At 43.5% G+C, this 17,886-nt stretch overlaps 1 protein-coding gene across 2 annotated transcripts in view; it reads left to right on the top strand.

The window, feature by feature from the left end:
• Positions 1 to 395: 395 nt before the first annotated feature.
• The window catches only part of LOC109039472 (uncharacterized), a 303,868-nt gene continuing 286,377 nt past the window's right edge, over positions 396 to 17,886 (top strand). Inside the window, exon 1 of one of the 2 annotated variants that reach the window (XM_019054955.2) lies at positions 396 to 1,145. In XM_019054955.2, the coding sequence (XP_018910500.2) occupies positions 615 to 1,145 (531 nt within the window). In that variant the 5' untranslated portion in view covers positions 396 to 614. The remainder of the gene's footprint in view (positions 1,146 to 17,886) is intronic. The other variant, XM_019054956.2, reaches the window with a different exon arrangement.

Genomic DNA, 17,886 nt, shown 5'->3' on the forward strand with positions numbered 1-17,886 from the left:
AAAATAATCGCACAGCGGAACAAAGAAATCTTTCGGTCCCTTAAAAGTTTAAAAACCCGGAACGTTTTTTTTTGCCACTTTTTGAAACAAGCGAGAAATACTTTTTTCCAATTTAAAATGGGAATAAAACAAGATGTGCATGGCCCCAAATTGTACTTACCAGCATTAACACAGAAATTTCATTTTAATAAAGTTCGGCAGTTTTCGCAGTGAGGCATTCATTTTGCCCAGGGTCCCGTAATCCGCACCTCGGCACCTGCATATCCGGTCGAATCCGCGACCACGTGCAGTCGGAAATGCAACACTGCAACGCAACGGAAGCATGTATTCTATGACTAACGCACTCTGTGGGGAGTTTTGGGAAGCCGCAGGAGAATGTCAATATGTCTGCACGGCGACTGCTCGGCGCTGCTGCTGCCGCGGCCCGTGTTTGACTGTTTGTTGATTCCGTTTCAGTCGCGTGAATTCGTGAGTGGCGGAGTCAGTGACTTATCCGCTTCGCGTCTGCGTCCGTTGCAACGTGTTGAATTTGTGTTTATACTCGTCCCCGCGATGGGAACGTCGTGCTAAATGTGCTCTGTGTGTTTCGTGTCGTGTTCGTGTGTGTTTTCACCATGTCATCGGCCACAAGCAGTGGCAATATCGTGGTCGAGTGGTTGAAGTCCCTGCATTTGGGCCAGTACGCCGAGTCCTTCCTTGATAACGGTTACGATGACTTGGAAATTTGCAAGCAAGTCGGTGATCCGGATTTAGATGCTATCGGTGTTTTTAACTCGACCCATCGGCACAGATTGCTTCAATCAGTGCGAACTCTCCGCGAAGAGGGTGCCGCGTCTGTTTACTTCACTCTCGAGGAATCCGCGGCCATCCAGGAGGAATGTTTGTGTGATAGTGCGAGTATCAGGTCCTCCAGGGCCTCCTCGGGCACCGGGAAAACCTCTGATAAAGAGCTTCCGTCCAAGAATTCTGCTTCTGCGGGATCCTCCAGCACGGGCAGTGTCCAAGAGTTGCATGCCTACCATGACGAGTATGAGGAGGGCAAAGCCGAGTTGGTTAGAATCCCCAGGCTTCAGTTGAAATCTCTCCTCAAAGAAAAGTTGTCGCAAGATGGTATCCAGCTCAGCAATCAGCCTTATTCCACCATGGTGAGTCCAGCAATGATACGTACCGAAATTTTTATTTGGTCACTTGCTGTAGTGGCTTTAGCACTGGCCCAACGATCAGGAAATCCTAGGTTCGATTCCTGCGACGATGGTCTCTGGCAAGGGTTATATGAAGCTGGGCGCAAGAGGATGGGGGACCAAGAGCAGAATTAGCCCCTAAATATTTGTTGATTTTAGAGGGGGGGGGGGGATGTAAAATGCATCACTTAGGTACGAAGGAAATGCCTCTGCTGGCAGTGAAGGGTCAGTAAGCTGCAGTTGTCACTTCGTATAATGATTTTTTTCATCCATGAGTTCATTCCTCATGTAGGTATATCTGGTTGACCCATTCACCTGTGTGAGGCTGAAGAGACCAACAGCTCTCTAGATCCATCACCAAGAGCCTTCTTAAGTACCTACTTCTTTTATAGGTTTAATGATTAATGCAAATCAGAATATGTCAAACGCTCCCAGAAAGGAAAGTCTAACTGAACAGCCCAACAGCTAACTGAAATGGCCAATCAGCCATTAACCCATTAATTGAGCAGTTAGGATAAGGATTTTTTTTTTATTTTTATATATATTTCAAGTACTCCTAGAGCGAATGTTGCACTTACCTTCCCTATTCAATAACAAGTCCAAGGCAACTTGGGGTGCTTGGAACCCCAGCAACTAAACAGGTTTAGGAATTGGCCATGGAAGGAATTGCTAAAATTCTAGAGAGATAACTGCGGAAGAGTGAACAACCTAGATGTTGTAGGTCGAAGGATTATAGTTGTCTCAGTAAGTAGAGTTTGTATGTTTAGGTCAACAAAGTGACGTAGGAATAGGTACTTGGGTCGCCTTGTAAGACAAATGAGATTAGCCCTTGAAGGCTATGTGAATTGTAAAAAAATAGAAAAGAAAATCTGTGCTTAGGACTATCAAACTTCGGTTGCCTGGTAAGGAATTTAACCTGGGACTTGGGTTTGCAGAGCAAGCACTTAAACCACCAAATCAAATTAAGCCGGCAAGTAGTAAATTTTTTTCTTCTTGTCTTCATTGTTTGATTTTAAAACTGCCCTTGGCTAGGATGCATCTATGTTGAGTGTACAAAGAGAAACGCATTGGATTTAGAAATAATTCAATAGATTTTTCACAATTTGTTTATCATTTGATATGTAAGTAGGTATACCTTGTGATATACTTGAATGTCAATTTTTTTTTTTTTTTTTTTTTTAAAGACCTTTATTTGTTTATTGGTTACTTATAAATGTTACAGAGGTTATGTAAAAAAACAGACAAAAAGAGAAAAGATTATACATAAGAAAAGAAGTACAATAGAGATAAAAAGTTGTGGCTATAAGAAATCAGGTGGTCTGTTGGGAAAAGGTCTCACCGGAACTACCAGTAGGTATACCATCGGCGTGGGGGGGGGGGGGGGGGGGGGTGGTTGGTCTGGGTGGAGGGACGGCTGCTGCTTTGATTTCAATCTTAGGACTTTCTCGATATAAGAAGAGATGTTTGAATGTCAATTGGGTAGATAATTTATTTCGGCTAGTGGGGCAAGATTAAGCAAACACAAGATCCAGAAGAGTCTTAATAAAAAAAAAAATTAAAGTTGTTACTGCCAGAGAGACTAGTGTAATTTGTCAAAATAGGGCAGGAGTCTCAGAAATTTTTCCTAAGTTTTCTTGGCATCCAGAGCAAAATTTACGTAGGTTTCTCTCACAAGTATATGAAAAAATCCCTCAAATTTGTACCTGAGGGTCCTCATGAAGTTTGAGAAAACCTTCTTAATACTCAATTATCGTTTTCCAGAGGCCTAATGATATTAGTTGCTCAGGATTTTTGTGATCCTCTAGAAACTGAAATAAAATGGAATACTGAAATACCTAGGGAAAACTATGTGACGGTCCTTAAATGATGGGAATCTAGAGAATTGTTCTCAAAGTAATCATTTAGTCTAATGGGAATCTGATGAAATGTTCTAATAATGTTTGAAAAAGACAGTAGAAACTGACTGCAAGAGAACTTAGGATTATTAGGCACCTAGGACCTCTAAACCTTTTCCTCAAATCATGATCTACGTTGAGGTGCAGTATGTGGTTGTTAAAATACTTAAAGTGACTTGAGCACATATTAGTATCAGAAAACTAAAGTCTTAGAATCATAACTTAGCACCTCACCAAAGTTCTTATCACAGCACTTCTTTCATTAATCCTTTTCAATACATGATTAATAAAACAGCAGATTATGATGAAAAGGCTGGACTTTTTGTACATAAAAAAAGCATATTTGCAACATGATTCAATAAGATAAAGATAAGCAGAAAAGTAACCGTTTATGGGCGATTTCCATTAACTCTAAGTCAAAATGAAATTTTGAGAACTAGTTTTGAGGCTTGATTCTACACATTTTAGCTTGCATGCATTTTTACATAAAATTCTGGAAAGAATGTATGCAACTACGAACATCTTGACAAATTTACATTACAAGACGATAAAAGGAATGTTGAATTGTTGAGTAGGTATCAGCTTTTCAGACAGCAGATTATTATATTTTTTTTCGTCGTAGCATTAGACCACTTAATGTCACGATCCAAATATCGTCACCTTCCGGCCGAAGTATCACAAGCGCCATGCGACGTTTAATAATTTACGCCGCCATTTTATTCCTTTACAGAGAAATTGTCGGTTGAATTTGTTTAAAAATCTCACTCAAAATTATCGGCAGCGCGAAGAAATGTCAGTGAGATTTTCGGACCACTTCGTTGAAAAATTTCTTTATTAAAAAAATGAAATGGTGGCAGAAATTTTTAACGCCGCATGGCGCTTGTGATAGTTCAGCAGAAAGATGCAGCACCTATTCATATTAATAAATTAGAAACTAATAAACTTGAGCGGAGTAACGAAAATATGACAGCTTTCAGGGAGTGAGTTGGCTTGAATGCACGAGAAAGACATAGAAAATGAATAAAGCGCCATTTACGTCACAACTAAGCCCAACTATCCATGCATCTGCGGTAATGATCACATCTACTTTACATCCGGGCCCGAGTGAGGGAAAGAGGGCGATTCGATATCTCATTGGAATGCACCGCGGCCGGGATGCGAGGGACAGAAAATTTACGATTGGGCACGCGCTAGTCTGCCACTAATTTTTCGGGGTATGGCCTCGGCGACAGTAAGAAGCAAACAGATTCGCGCTGTCCGGAGAATGCGGGGATTAAAAGGGGTGCGCCGGCATGGAGGGAGGGTGGAATGGAGCGACGCGGGAGGATGGTTGGAGTGGGGTGTTGAAAGGCGCGCGACCGTCCCCGTGCAGTGAGCGCAATGTGCAATATGTGCATGGGACACCACACCATCTATTGTTGCCTCGAGCAAAGGATTTGCGGTCTGGGATCCTTCGTGATGCCTTGAAAAGTCCCAGAATACTTCTAGGAACTTGAATTTGTGTTCTTCTGGGGGTTGGTTTTTTTCGAAAGGAGGGGAATTGGACCTACTCTCCGATTTTTTGCCGATTGAAGGTCTGTGTTTTACGGAACGAATCATGATTTGGTAATTTTTGGTCTCTTTTTGGGTCTTATACTTACTGGGCCAAATGAGCGTTGGACTAAGGTCGATTTTGGCGAAAAATGCGCATTTTTCGACACTTATGGCCTTTAGACTCATGTTTAGGTCAGTATTAGACCTAGGAAAATACTGAAAATGACCAGATCATGATGCATTCCTTAAAATATATGTTCTAAAATGAGCAAAAAATTAAGTAGAGTTGAGGAAATCCAGCTAAGGTGGACCCAGGAACGGCCCTTATTGCCGCTCCTCCTTTCAAGTCCTTGAATTTTACGTTGATTGGTTTTTCCGGTTATGACCATTTGTAAGATAGGTATTTTTTCTTGCCATGCAGACTACCAAAAAAAAAGAAGAAGAAGAATCTCGACAATTTTTAATCAAGAGCCAGAGAAATTCAAACACATCGAAAAGTTTGTAGCCAAAAAAGGTCTTTCTAACAGCAGGCAATGAGTAAGAAGAAAGAGGAAAGTCATCACTCTTGGGATTAGCCTCATGCCTGCCATGATTCGCTGGTTTCGAAATGTGTTCCTTTTTGCATCCCTGAGCGTAAGAAATTAAATGGTTTTCATATGGTTTCATGATGCTTTATGCAATTGTACCTGCGATCCGTTAGAATATCCAAGATTCCAGAACTCTCTAACCAAAACATAGCGTGAAGTGTCTAACGAACTCGCCCAGATCAGACAAAATGGCCATTCGTGGTCGCGTGGTGAAGCGGTCTCGTTGGTCGTTCAGTTTCGTTTCTCAACGAATGCATCCCAATGAAAACGGCGCCCTTCCCATGGGGCAAGTGAGGGGAGTTGCCAGAATGTGCTGGAGATTAAATTTTCCTCCGCGAAACTAAATATATTTACTTGAAAACGAAGATCCATTAATTTTAAAAAAAGAAAAATCAGCCTCGGCCGGTTGTCGAATACCTGCATTGAGATTTAGTAGCAAAGACATTGGTCTCAAAGTTGAAAGTCGCACTTTTTCACGTTTTTTAGTGTGTCTTTTTTTCGACCCAACCGCAATTAAGGCAGGTAGTATCAAAAGTAATTTTTTTTTGCAAATACTACCAAACCACCACATCTAGTTCTCAAATAGTGAAACTCCTAACCACTTATTTTAAAATGCATTTTTAAGATTAGTCATAAAACATTTTAATATTGCAGCCTGATACTAGCCGTTTCTTCTGATCGGGGAATGACGGGTCGATAAGCGTCAAAGCATGTCTTCAAGGCACACTGGAAAAGAAAACACATTGGATCTGGAGTCCAGACTCTTAAAAACATCGACAAGAAAAAATACTCTTGATTCAATCAGATTTTTGCTTAAATCAAAAGAAAATCCGCTCCTACTAAGAAGCTTGGTTCTTGATTTAAGCAAAAATCCGATTGAATCAAGAGTACTTTTTCTCGTCGATGTTTTTAAGAGTCTGGACTCTACATCCAATGTGTTTTTTTTCCAGTGCACCTTTTTCGCCTGGCGCGAAGTGAAGTTTGAGTCAGAACACTGCTCGAAAAACGCTGGAATCGCAGGAATCTAGGATAATAAACGGATTTAAGCGCTAGGGTGGGACCTATTCCGGGCCCGAAAGACACCCCTGTTTCCAACCCAAAATCTGGCAATGGTGGGGATACATACCCCGCGTATGTGTCGTTGGCGGTTTGTTTACGTCGACGACATTATTAGTCACTCAATTAGCGCCCCTCTCGCGGGGTGTGGCGGGGCGGGGGAGGGGGGAGGGCTGAGGGACGACGATGCAGGGACAGACCGTCACCGTGAAGCGACGATGTATCTACACGGTCGCATCTTGCCCGGTGCCCGATGTGCTACATTTCACAATTAGGTCCTGACTCCTCGCTTACCAACGCCACGTGCGCGCCCCCTGAGATCAACGCACCATGGACCACGCGCCCCAATTCGGAGGGCTTTACGATTACGTCACGCCTCGGTGTATCATGGACTCGGCCTCCCTCCAGGGATATCACGGAAAATCTTAAATAAATGATAAATTTTACCCGACCATGAAATGCCAAAAAATTTCGCTATGAAACTCTCAGGGTTGCCCTTTACTGGTAGAAGTTAGAACACTTTTAAAAATCCAGGAGTGAAATTCGATGCAGGAGTGTTTATAGCGCCCAAAAGTGATAGGAATAAGCCGATAATAATAAGTGATGAGATGAAGCCGAGTGATAAGAATGCGAAGTGAAATTGGACCGAGTTTTTATGAAAGAACCAACCCACATTTTCGAAAAATTTGAGTTAAGAATGTTTTTGAGTTCCACTAGCCGTATATTTTCTCCTGCCAAAAACTGAAAGTCGAAAAAAAATGAGTTTGGGAAAAGAGGGGTTAAAGTTAATTTTGTACATTGAGCCTTGTGCAGGGATAAAACTTCAAACCTCCTTTTCTCAGTTTAAACTTGATGTAGGTTGATTTCCTTCGGAGGAACTCGGTCCAATTAGCACCATAAAAGCGTATGACACTCCGCAAAAAGAGTAAACTCAGCCCCGTAATTGTGTAAGTCACGCTGTAAGGAGAGTCAATTTTTCGATCGGAAATTACTTGTAATCACTCTATTTTGAACTCAAAATTCTAAAATTTCCGGGGGAAACGTCCCCTGCACTGGAAAAAAAACACATTGAATCTAGAGTCCAGACTCTTAAAAACATCGACATGAAAAAATACTCTTGATTCGATCAGATTTAAGCTTAAATCAAGAACCAAGCCTCTTAATTTGAGCGGATTTCCTTTTGATTTAAGCTTAAATCTGATTGAATCAAGAGTCCTTTTTCTTGTCAATGTTTTCAAGAGTCTGGACTCTAGATCCAAAGTGGTTTTTTTTTTCAGTGTGGGGGAGTGGACACCCCCCCCCCCCTGCGGATGTACAATATTCTTTCGTAACGGTTCGACTCCACCTCCCAGTAAGAGTCGGAAGAATTTTCGGACAAAATTTCTCGGAAACTCGGAAAATTTTCCACGACACGTACCCAATGCGGAGGAGGCGTCATCTCAAGTCTTTCTTCCCTGGAGACGGCGAGGGCGGGAGGTCGGAAGTTTGGGGGTGTTGTAAACAAGCTATTGAATTTCCGCCGCTAAGCTGCGGACCCGCGACCACCGGGGGGGGGGGGGGGAGAGGCGCTATCGGGATGACATAATGCTTTGCCGGCAGATAATTGAAAAGGGAAACTGGAAACTGGGAAGCAGGTACGCGATTGTAGACTCGAGCGATACCATCCGAGACAGACTCGGAAAATTCCGACTCGGAGGCGTAACTCCGCTCTGGGGGTGAACCGCGGAGAGCGAGTCGGTTTGCGGAGGAGACCAGTGGCGTGGCGTGAATTGCGATATATCGATTGTTATGTAATTTAAACCTATGGTAAAGAATCGATTATTAAGGTGTTCGCTGCGAACACCCTGTTAATCGATCCTTTTCCATAGGTTTAAATGACAGATCAATCGATAAATCGCAAAGCACGCCACGCCACTGTAAGATACGGCTCGTCGTTTCGATGTGTGCTTCGGTTCTTCGGTCCGAAGAGTTGCCCTAGCTCGGGAGCAATTCCGCGTGTCATTACGAGGCGAAAAAAATGACGATGGAATCGAACCGCAGTCGCAGAACAGCCGCCAGCGAACGGCGCAACGCTGCAATTTTCCGTTTTTCAGTTGACTTTTCAGATTTTATGCAAGAAAACAGGCCAGCGGGCTAGTTATTGAAATAGGTAAACGAAGAAGACAAATAGAAAATGAAGCGATCCTATCGGTTGAAACGAGTGGTTGTCGCAGACTAAGGGCAGCGGCGTGGCGTGAATTGCGATATATCGATTGTGATGCCATTTAAACCTATGGTAAAGAATCGATTATTAAGGTGTTCGCTGCGAACACCCTGTTAATCGATCCTTTTCCATTGGTTTAAATGGCATAACAATCGATATATCGCAATTCACGCCACGCCACTGTACTAAGGGGGAAACGATGGACTTACTAGACCGTGTTTAGCAGAGAGGAACCAGGCCACATTATTGCCAAATATAATTAGGCAATTAAATTTATTACAAGAGAACGTTTGTACGTCCCCTCTGAAAATTTTGAGGACTTCAATTCGTACTAAGTATGTAAAAATTCGAAGTAAATTCTGTGTGAAAATGTAAAAATTACTATTTATATCATAAAAATTCTCTGAAATTTTCACAAAAATCCGCACAACCATTTTTCATGTAAAAATTAAATTTCCCACTTACATTTGGAAGCTTGGCTTGCTCGTCAAATGAATTGCTGGACAGGCATCGAAAGGTAAGAGGCGAATTTATCGAGTGGATTTGGTCGACTTTTTCAACTATATCGACAGGGTTGCAAACTAAATGAGAAAAACGCTCTGCTGCAGTCAAGAACTAAACTCAGTTGCTTGATGGATTTCAACACTTGCATCTATCCACTTTTTAACTCAACTCGGGTGGTAGGTCGAGAATTTTGGATGTAGTCATCATTGCCGACAGCATGAAAACCAAAAGTTGAAGGCGCACCGTCACCTGAAGGGAATTCCGTTTTGTTGCAACGGAGGTTGGCAGTAAGTTGAAAAGTTTGACCAAATCTACTCGCGAAAATTAGCCCATGTTCTAGGTTCAAGAAGCGGAAGCACCGAAAGGACTCCACCCAATGAAAGGGGGTTCGCAGTCTGGACGAAAGGCAATGTGCACTGGAAAAAAAAAAAACACATTGGATCTAGAGTCCAGACTCCTGAAAACATTGAAAAGAAAAAATCCTCTTGATTCAATCAGATTTTTGCTTAAATCAAAAGGAACTCCGCTCAAATTAAGAGGCTTGGTTCTTGAATTAAGCAAAAATCCGATTGAATCAAGAGGATTTTTTTCTTGTCGATGTTTTTAAGAGTCTGGACTCTAGATTCAATGTGTTTTTTTTCCAGTGTGGCAACGGTCACATGTTGGTGGTTGGTGCAAAGTCGTCGGCGGTCGATCGTGGTGCGGGTTCGGAAATGAATGAAAGCAGAGACGAGTAGAGGGAAGTAAGAAACCTGTCCTGGTCATGGCCTTACTCGGACGGGGACAAAAATTCCAATCGAGTCGCATTAATTGCAACTTTTATCTTCCAGCCCTGCAGCCAACATCTCTATTCCGCGACCCCCCGCGTCTCATTTCCTTTCTGTCATCGCTCACCCCACGAATCGCGACTTTTTTTCACCCCCGGCTCGTGGCTTCCAGATAACCGAAGGGGGTAAACGAGATGTGCTCGATCCTGTAATAATTGTTTCTATCTCCGAGGGTTGCCGCGGTCGGGGAAAACTCGGAAATTTCTGTGAAAATGACGAGAGCATCAGGAAAAAGTTCCTTTCGCTTTCTAGAAGGTGTGTGACATTTCGGAGAAAAAGTGGTGTGAGGTCGCGTTTGCAATCGTACATTTTGCCATAATTTGCCTCTCCAGGAATCAGGGAACTTCATTTCCTGATTTCTTTGACAACCCTGATTAGGAATCTTGGGCACCGAGAGCTGACTTCAATAATCGATCCTCAAATAATCGAAGTGCCTGAGGCTTTGCATTTTTGAGGTATTGGAAACCTTCAGTTTTAATAGGTTATTCGCTCATGCTATTAAAGAAATACATTTCGTTTGTTTTTCTGATGTATATATATTAACCATTTACTTCTATCTGCACGGAGAATAAATATTCGATTACTATATGTACCAAATATTCGATGTTTCATATCAAACGGCGAAATTCCATTCACGAAGTCCGGTATATTAATCGAATTTGACTCACGCGAAAAAGCGAGACTTGATTAATTTCTCTGACTTGGATTGCATGAATCGAATGTAACTTTGATAGGAACAACTTACCAATAATCCGAATTCTCCACTCAGAGTCGCGGTGAGATTAGCGTATTTTTCGCAAAATGGCGGAAATTTTTGAAGAAAGGTAAAAAGGCGGGAAGGAGGAAAGGGCTTGTGTGAAGATAAGGGGTCCATTTAAAATGGAAGGACTAAGGACTTTTTATACCCCTGATTTTGATGAAGAAACCTGTCCTGCAGTATTTAAAGTCTTATCCTGTCTATTGGTCCGTGAAACCTGTCCTGCAGTGTTCCAAGTCCTAAGGTCCAGCTACACGATCAAATTGAACCATCAAATTGGGCCTCTCATTGGACGCATCCTCACCTCAGGTCTTTTTCCACCAATCAGAGCTTCAGTTTGATGGCTCAATTTGATCGTGTAACTGAACCTTTATCCTGTCTATTGGTCCGTTTACGAGTCCGAGTCGCGGAAATCCCTAGGAATGTAGAAATTTTCGGAATGCGTGCCCCCCTATATAGTTTCGGCGACAGCTGGATGGTCTGCAGCGTGCAGCTGTGCTTGTCGGGGACTCTGAGGAGAGTGGGTGGTGAACTTGCGGGTCGGGGTGGGGGGAGGGGGGCAAGGCGGCTTAAAAACTCGAAGTGCACGACGTTTGTGTCGACCGGATGGATCGGAGGTTTTTTTCCTCGTCTCCTCTGTGGAGTCCCGTGGAGGTCCGCACCGCAGCAAGAACCGCGTATCTCCAACGGGAACCCCACTGGGATCCGCGGTTCTGGCGCTGCAGTCGGCCCGAATCAGTGATGCAGCCCGCCAGGCTGAGAAACGCATCCGAGTATGAAAAGCGTCAAAGCTTGGTGGTCGCGGGTCGCCCCCAAGACGGAGGGTGGAGAAGCGGGCGGGAGGGTGAGGTAGGGGGGGTCAGGTGAGTAAATTAAGGATGTCGCTTGCACTCTGTGTTCTCACGTGCGCGGCGGTCCACGCCACGCTTCGGTCCCATGTTGCCTGGCCGGAATCTCGAAAATCTCCGTATTTTTTTGTGTAAGCTGATGATTTTCGAGCACTGAAAAAAAAATCTCGGTGTATTTACTAAGAAAAGGGTAAAAATACCAAGAATTCAGGGTTCTATTTGATCCCAGTTTTTTCTTGGTAAAATTACCATTTATGGAATTGGTAATTTTACCGAGAAATCTCGGTAAAATAATTTAACTTTCTCGGTAATTTTACTGGACCATGGTAAAAACGCCAATATTTTTATCAACTGTGGTAGAATAACCGAGATAAAATGGCAAAGTTACCGGGAATTGATTACCAATAAAAGTGGTATTCTTACCGGAAAAAAACAATAAAAATTCCGGTTTTTAGGTAAACTTACTAGTCTGTCTCGGTAAAATTACCAATAATTGGTAAAAAAAGTGAGATGGTAAAGGTACCAACGGACCTTGGTAAAAACACCGAGAATTTTTTTTTCAGTGAGTAAGGGGCCTAAGAGTATCGGAGTAATCGGTATCTTGTGTCTTTAAAAACGAATGAGAGTGATTTTTTTCTTTCTTTTTTATCAATATAATCAGAAAATGTGAAGTTGCGTCATAAGTATACCATAGTAGTTTGACAATTTTGTACCTTAAACACGGAACATCAAAATAAGTACATTTTTTTAGTAGCTACGTTTTTTGAACTATAAACATCAAACCGTTGAATGTCGTAATTTCGGTTTGATTTGACAATTTTGGGCGTTAAAGTCCCTTGAACCAGGGCAAAACGAAAAAAATTGTAAAACTATCAGCTTTTTTGGGTAAACTTGAACCAACCGGAGCTTTCGATAAACACCGCATATTTTTTCCTTCCTCTTCTTCTTATTCTTTTTTTTTCCAAGTATTAAAGTTTAACGTAACAGAAGGTAGCATTCTCACCGAAGAAAGCTGGTAATAGCCGACGATTAGGGAGAGATTGAGCTGAAGAGGGTCTCGGCAGGTCATGACTGCGAGCGTTGAAACAAAGGAGTTGTTGAAAAAATTGCGGATTCTCTCAAGACGAGTGAGGAGAGTTGAATGGAGAAGGAATGAAATTGAATGTCTCCCATCGTTTATTTCTTTTCAGAGGATAACTCGTTATCTCTCAAGGCTGGAGGCAGCTCCAAAAAAGTTGGCGCGTTAGAAAAAAGTTGGAAGGAGCAACAGCGACCGGGGCGGGAGCGGGTCGGGGCGAAACTTGGAAGTTGTCGGAGAAAACTGGATAAGCACTTAAACGCTAAACATTCATTTTCCGGCAATTTAGGAATTAAACTCAAACCATCCACCAAGACATAAGGGGCTCATTTGACTTTTATAAAGGTGTTGTTAACTTTAATGACGCCAACAAGTGCAGAAATTCGAAAACTTCCGCGATTAGAAAGAAGTGTCTCTGTTTTAGTTCGTTTTTCCGTCAGTCAACCCCCTCGTTCCTCCTTATTTTCATCATCGCGGGGATTACTCCGTCTTCGCTAGTTTACAGCGTGTCTACCGAGTTGAGAAACTTGAAAACCGACAGCTCACGACAGACGACAAATCTTGAATCTAATGAAAAAAGCCCGAAATTTGTTTCTCCTCTTACCTTTCCTAGGCATAAAGATTTTTCACGGCCTCTTATACGTGGCTGTCAACTGCAAATTGCCTGAATAATTTCGGTATCCTTGAAACGGGAAAACTGATTAACCCGAGACTTATCTTCATGAGAACAGGACATTACTATTTTCAATATTGTCGCAGGGGTGCGAAATGCTAGATCACGCGCCCATTCTGGCGTGTGAAAATGTGTCAAGAGCCTCACAAATGTGGAAGGAGGGAAAAATTTTAAGGGTCAAAAGTCACAAATGAAGGGAAAGAAGAGGGACAAGGTTCTCATTTTTTAAAGTGGTGAGACATTTTGTGAGAAACTGATGAGAAACATGTGGAGAGCCGGCGCACAGTGGATCGAGTCAATGGGAGAGGTCGGACATGAATTAAAAACTTTTTAAGCGAATGTTTTTATTGCCATTAAAGTGTTGATTTTTTACAAGTAGTTTCATTAGTTTTCTCCGAGAATTTTCTGTAAAAAGCACCCCTTAAAATTACCCTCGTGACGAGATAAACGTAAAATTTTACAATTTTTGTGAACAATTTCATGTCCGTGCGGCGGGCGGGCTAGTGCAAAAGTGAAAGCTCGGAAGACTTAGCATCCCTGCTATGTTGACCAATCGATCATATAGGAAGAATTTAATAACAATCGCAAGAATAGCGGGTAATGCTTAATGTGAGGCGCGAAGCACTTCTGGAGGTTTGAATCGAGAAGCGGTCAGGGGGCGTAGCCTCCTAGTATTAGGAAGAAAATTTAAGAACCTCAAATGAAGATGTGACGCTCACTGGCAGGTGGGTCGCTCTCATCGAAATTAATTTACGCTCGGCAAAACTGACATCGTTCATCAAGGTACCGGTACCGTGCCCTATTGTAGGGCATCTTTCTTTCGGAATCCGTGATAGAAGTCAATTATACGGTCATTGGAGTGCAGTCAGCGGCTCGACAGCTCAGGAGTGAATCACTGAATGAACATGCATCCAGCCAATTCTGAAGCCCAGGGCCCTCAGCCTCAGCCCGCGGAGCCCAAGGAATCCCGAATCGGGGGGGGGGGGCAGGAGCCGAGGGTGCCATTCTCCTCCGACAGCCCCTCCTCCCTCCGGTTCTGACCTCCGATTCGAGTATTTTAAATCTGAGCGAATTTCATGAATGGGCATCGGGTCTGGGTCGCTGAGGAGAGTTGCTCCGGCGACAACGGGGCTCCTGCATCAAACACCGTGTTTTCTGTTGAGTGTTGAGTTAACTGTAAGTGGTCTATCGCTTCCCTGCGCTGCCAACTTCGACAGCGTTCTCTGTTAAATATAATAATGAACATTAACAAAATAGTCGAGTAACGCAGAAAAACTCGGTTCGGGGACCTCTTGAACTTTCTTCGTTCTCGCAAAACGTGTCCGCTAAAAGAGCAGAACTTTGGTCGTGAGCTCAGAGCACTCTCTTCTCATACAGAAACTTCTGTAACTGTAATAAAAAACGTTCAGGATAGCGCGATACTCAGTTTCCTTCTCAAAAAGCCATGCGCTTAGAAGGTTTATGCCTTCTGCCTTCACATTCCTCCCCCTTACCAGGTGCCTTTCTTTGCCCCACGATCGATCTGCGATCGGCCGATCGAGAACTCTCTGCACCCCGGAGCCGTGGAAAATTGGCAGCGTTGGAAGAAGCGGAGGTGGGGGACTGACGTAATCGGTAAAGTCAGCCGAAATTCCTGCAGGGACGTGGTCCTCTATGGCGGGATTACAGGAGCAGGGGCCTTTGTCGCGGGGCAACGGGGCCCATTGTCCGGCTCGCCCCTCATGACCCCTATCACCCGCGCCCTCTCCCCTGGCGGATGAACCGACACAATAATTGTCACCTCCTAATTTGTCGTCACTAATCACGGTCGCAGGTGTGTCTCCGCCACCGCGCGCCGCTGCGCCGTTCTTGGGCTCCCAACCCCGCCAAAAAAATTGTACCACGTGCCTCTGGGCCACCCGAAAGTGGGTGTATTTCTATCGGAGACCCAATGAGGAGCAGGGGTATAGAGACGATATATTTTGGAGACTCCGCACTGTTATCTTAACGCAGCGGAACGCAGGCATATACCCCTCCCTCCTCCTAGAGCTGTACGTCATTTCGTCGTTTCTCGGACGAAGGATTTCAACTTTATGCCAAATTAACTCAAAGAATTTAATTTTTTACAAGAATGCACCTTTGTAGTTTACGTCCAAAATTGCTCTGATTCTTACAAGAGATCGGAAAAAAATCAGTGAAATTTTCAGTTAGAAATGCTCAAGATTCTCCGTGTGAAAATTCAATTTGCGAGAGGAAGTTTGGCAACACTGAAGTGTAGTTACGTTCTTTCGTGAGGGGAATGACGATTTATGAACGATTTTTGACAGCGAGGAAGTCAAAATGCGTCCAATGTAACGATGGGAGAAATGTCAGGAAACAAGGTCCAAAGCGGAAAACCTCGCGTGTTATCTCTCAGTATAATACTCCTGATATACCGTTGCTCAGACCTCTTGTTCAAAATCAGTTTTGTAAGCGTTTATATTTTTCATTTCACTAATATTTTCGTATTTTTATTTTCATTTTCAGGTAAGAGTCGCTACCTAACAATAAGTAACACAAATTTTATCTGATGAATCGACGGAACATGCGTTCAGTAAGTAGAAAAGTAAAAACCTATATATAGTATCTCTCTCAGGATTACTTCAGCAGGATCAAAATCTTGTCTTTGAAATTTGTGAATGGGCTCATTGCAAACTTTTGTCACTGAGGAAGGAAGATGTGTTTTTTTTACGATTGCTCGAATTTCAGAATGAGCGCATGAGCCAAGTCTGAAATCCACTCTTTACCTGTAAAAAAAGATTGTTCTATGTCTTGCCCATTCTGCGAAAAGGTGCAATTTACGACCAGTGCTTCCGTTACAACCATCATTCAAAGTCAACGAAAACTGAATGTAAGGCCAAGATATTTCTGCGTATTTTAATCACGGATCTAAGTAGCCCCCGAAAATGTATTCTGCAGCTCGTGTCCAATAATTATTGTTTGACATAATATTCCTCATCTCTAAACGGGGGCACTTAATAATATCCAGCTTCCTCACTTGCAGCTGCTGGGTCCCAGCATCAAATTCGGCCGCTCCAGGCCCTGCCTCGCTCCGAGCCCCCGAAGCTGAACCAGCTCAGCTTTAAGCCTCCCTCTGCCCCCCTCACCCGTTGCTTTGGCGATATAAAAGGGCGGCGCAGAACCGGAGCCTAGCGAAGGAGAGGCAGATGTGTCGGATGTAATTACCCGCATAAGCTATCGAAAAAGTAGACGGCACACAACGGGTCGAGTCAATACAAGAGGTCCGACAAAATTTGGAAGCTTTAAACGCTTATAACTCCGTTTATACAAAGCTTTGAGGTTCTAAAAATAATTCCAATGGTTTCCCCGTGAAATTTTCTTCATGAAGCACCCTGAAAATGTATAATTTGACGCATTAAACATCAAAATTCGCAGTTTTAGTCAAAAATTTCATGTCCGACCTCTCTGATTGACTCGATCCACTGTGCGGCACCTTTGAAAGCTCCAAGCTTTAAGGAGCCTCCGCGGACTGGCTCGTCTGTCTCAAGATTTCTTTTGGGCGCTCGCTAATTATTCAAAGCATCAGGGCCGTGTTCATAGTGGCTCCTCCTTAAACAGCGCCTCTCCTTGGAGCGTCCCCGTACTGTCTACATTGTGATCGAAGGATTCTCAAAAGGGGTCCTTCCATATATAGCCTCGTAAGTGTAACTTTGAAAATAAATCCTTGCAAAGAGTTTAAATGATCCGCCACAAGAAAAATTACAAAGTGAAAGAGGAAAAGTGTTGGAGTTTTTGCAAGTATTAGGGTCAGTGCTGACCTACCTTCAGGGTGTCTACAAATCCGAAAAGTCCGGAAACAGTACTGATTTTTTAAGGACGATCTGGGAGTACTGAAAAAGGGCGGAAATTCCGCAAGAAGGTCCGGAATTTCTTTCAGTTTTTTTGTCATTTTTGTCGCAAATTGAGCGAGGAAATTGAAATTATGAAATTTTTCGGTTTTCGTCAAATGGAGGTACTAAAAAATTACTGGATTTTTCTGTTGAAGAGATACTGGAATTCTTGGGAGTGTAGTGAAAAACTACTGTAGAAGCACTGATTTTTGCCAACCTGTTTATGTAGACACCCTGCTCTTAAAGTTTAATTATGGATTGTTTTCTCTCTCGTATTTGTATTTTCACGGCGACAAATCATTTTAACGTCCTTGCAAGGATCTTTCCCAAAAGGCGAAGAGGCCTCGACCACCACTCTGGCCCCGGTCGGTCGTCGCCAAAAGGAGTCGGCAGGCGTGCCGTCTGAGGCGCGCAAAATATCCCAGCTCGGCCGCGGAGTCCTGGTGTCGCGGAGTGGGGGGGGGGGGGGGGGGGATTTTTGCCCCGCGTGGCCGGTTCGACCTGAGTGGCCGCCATCGCGGTCCACTCGCTCGCCGCAATAAAAGTTGAGCTTTTGTAAAAGCGTATGTTTCATTTTATCTATTCGCCGCGGTGTCATAGTATTCCTTTCCGCGGTCGGGTCTCGTTCCCACCATCCGGCCCTCACTGAGCTTCTCAAGATAGAATGCGTCGCTGCCACAATTACCTCACTCTTCGCAGGTAACGAGCGTGGCGATGGCCCAAGTGCGAAACCACCTACCTCCGTTCGCGTCGTTGCAGACTTCCCATCTTACTTGATTTTTATTGCGAAAACCATTCTAATTTTTTGAACGTACAATAAAGGGCGATGGTGGGAAACCAGATGCTTTGTCAGGCTTTGTGTCATCGATCTGAAA

Source organism: Bemisia tabaci, chromosome 1 (assembly GCF_918797505.1).
Source record: "Bemisia tabaci chromosome 1, PGI_BMITA_v3".
Taxonomy (NCBI): Eukaryota; Metazoa; Arthropoda; class Insecta; order Hemiptera; family Aleyrodidae; genus Bemisia; species Bemisia tabaci.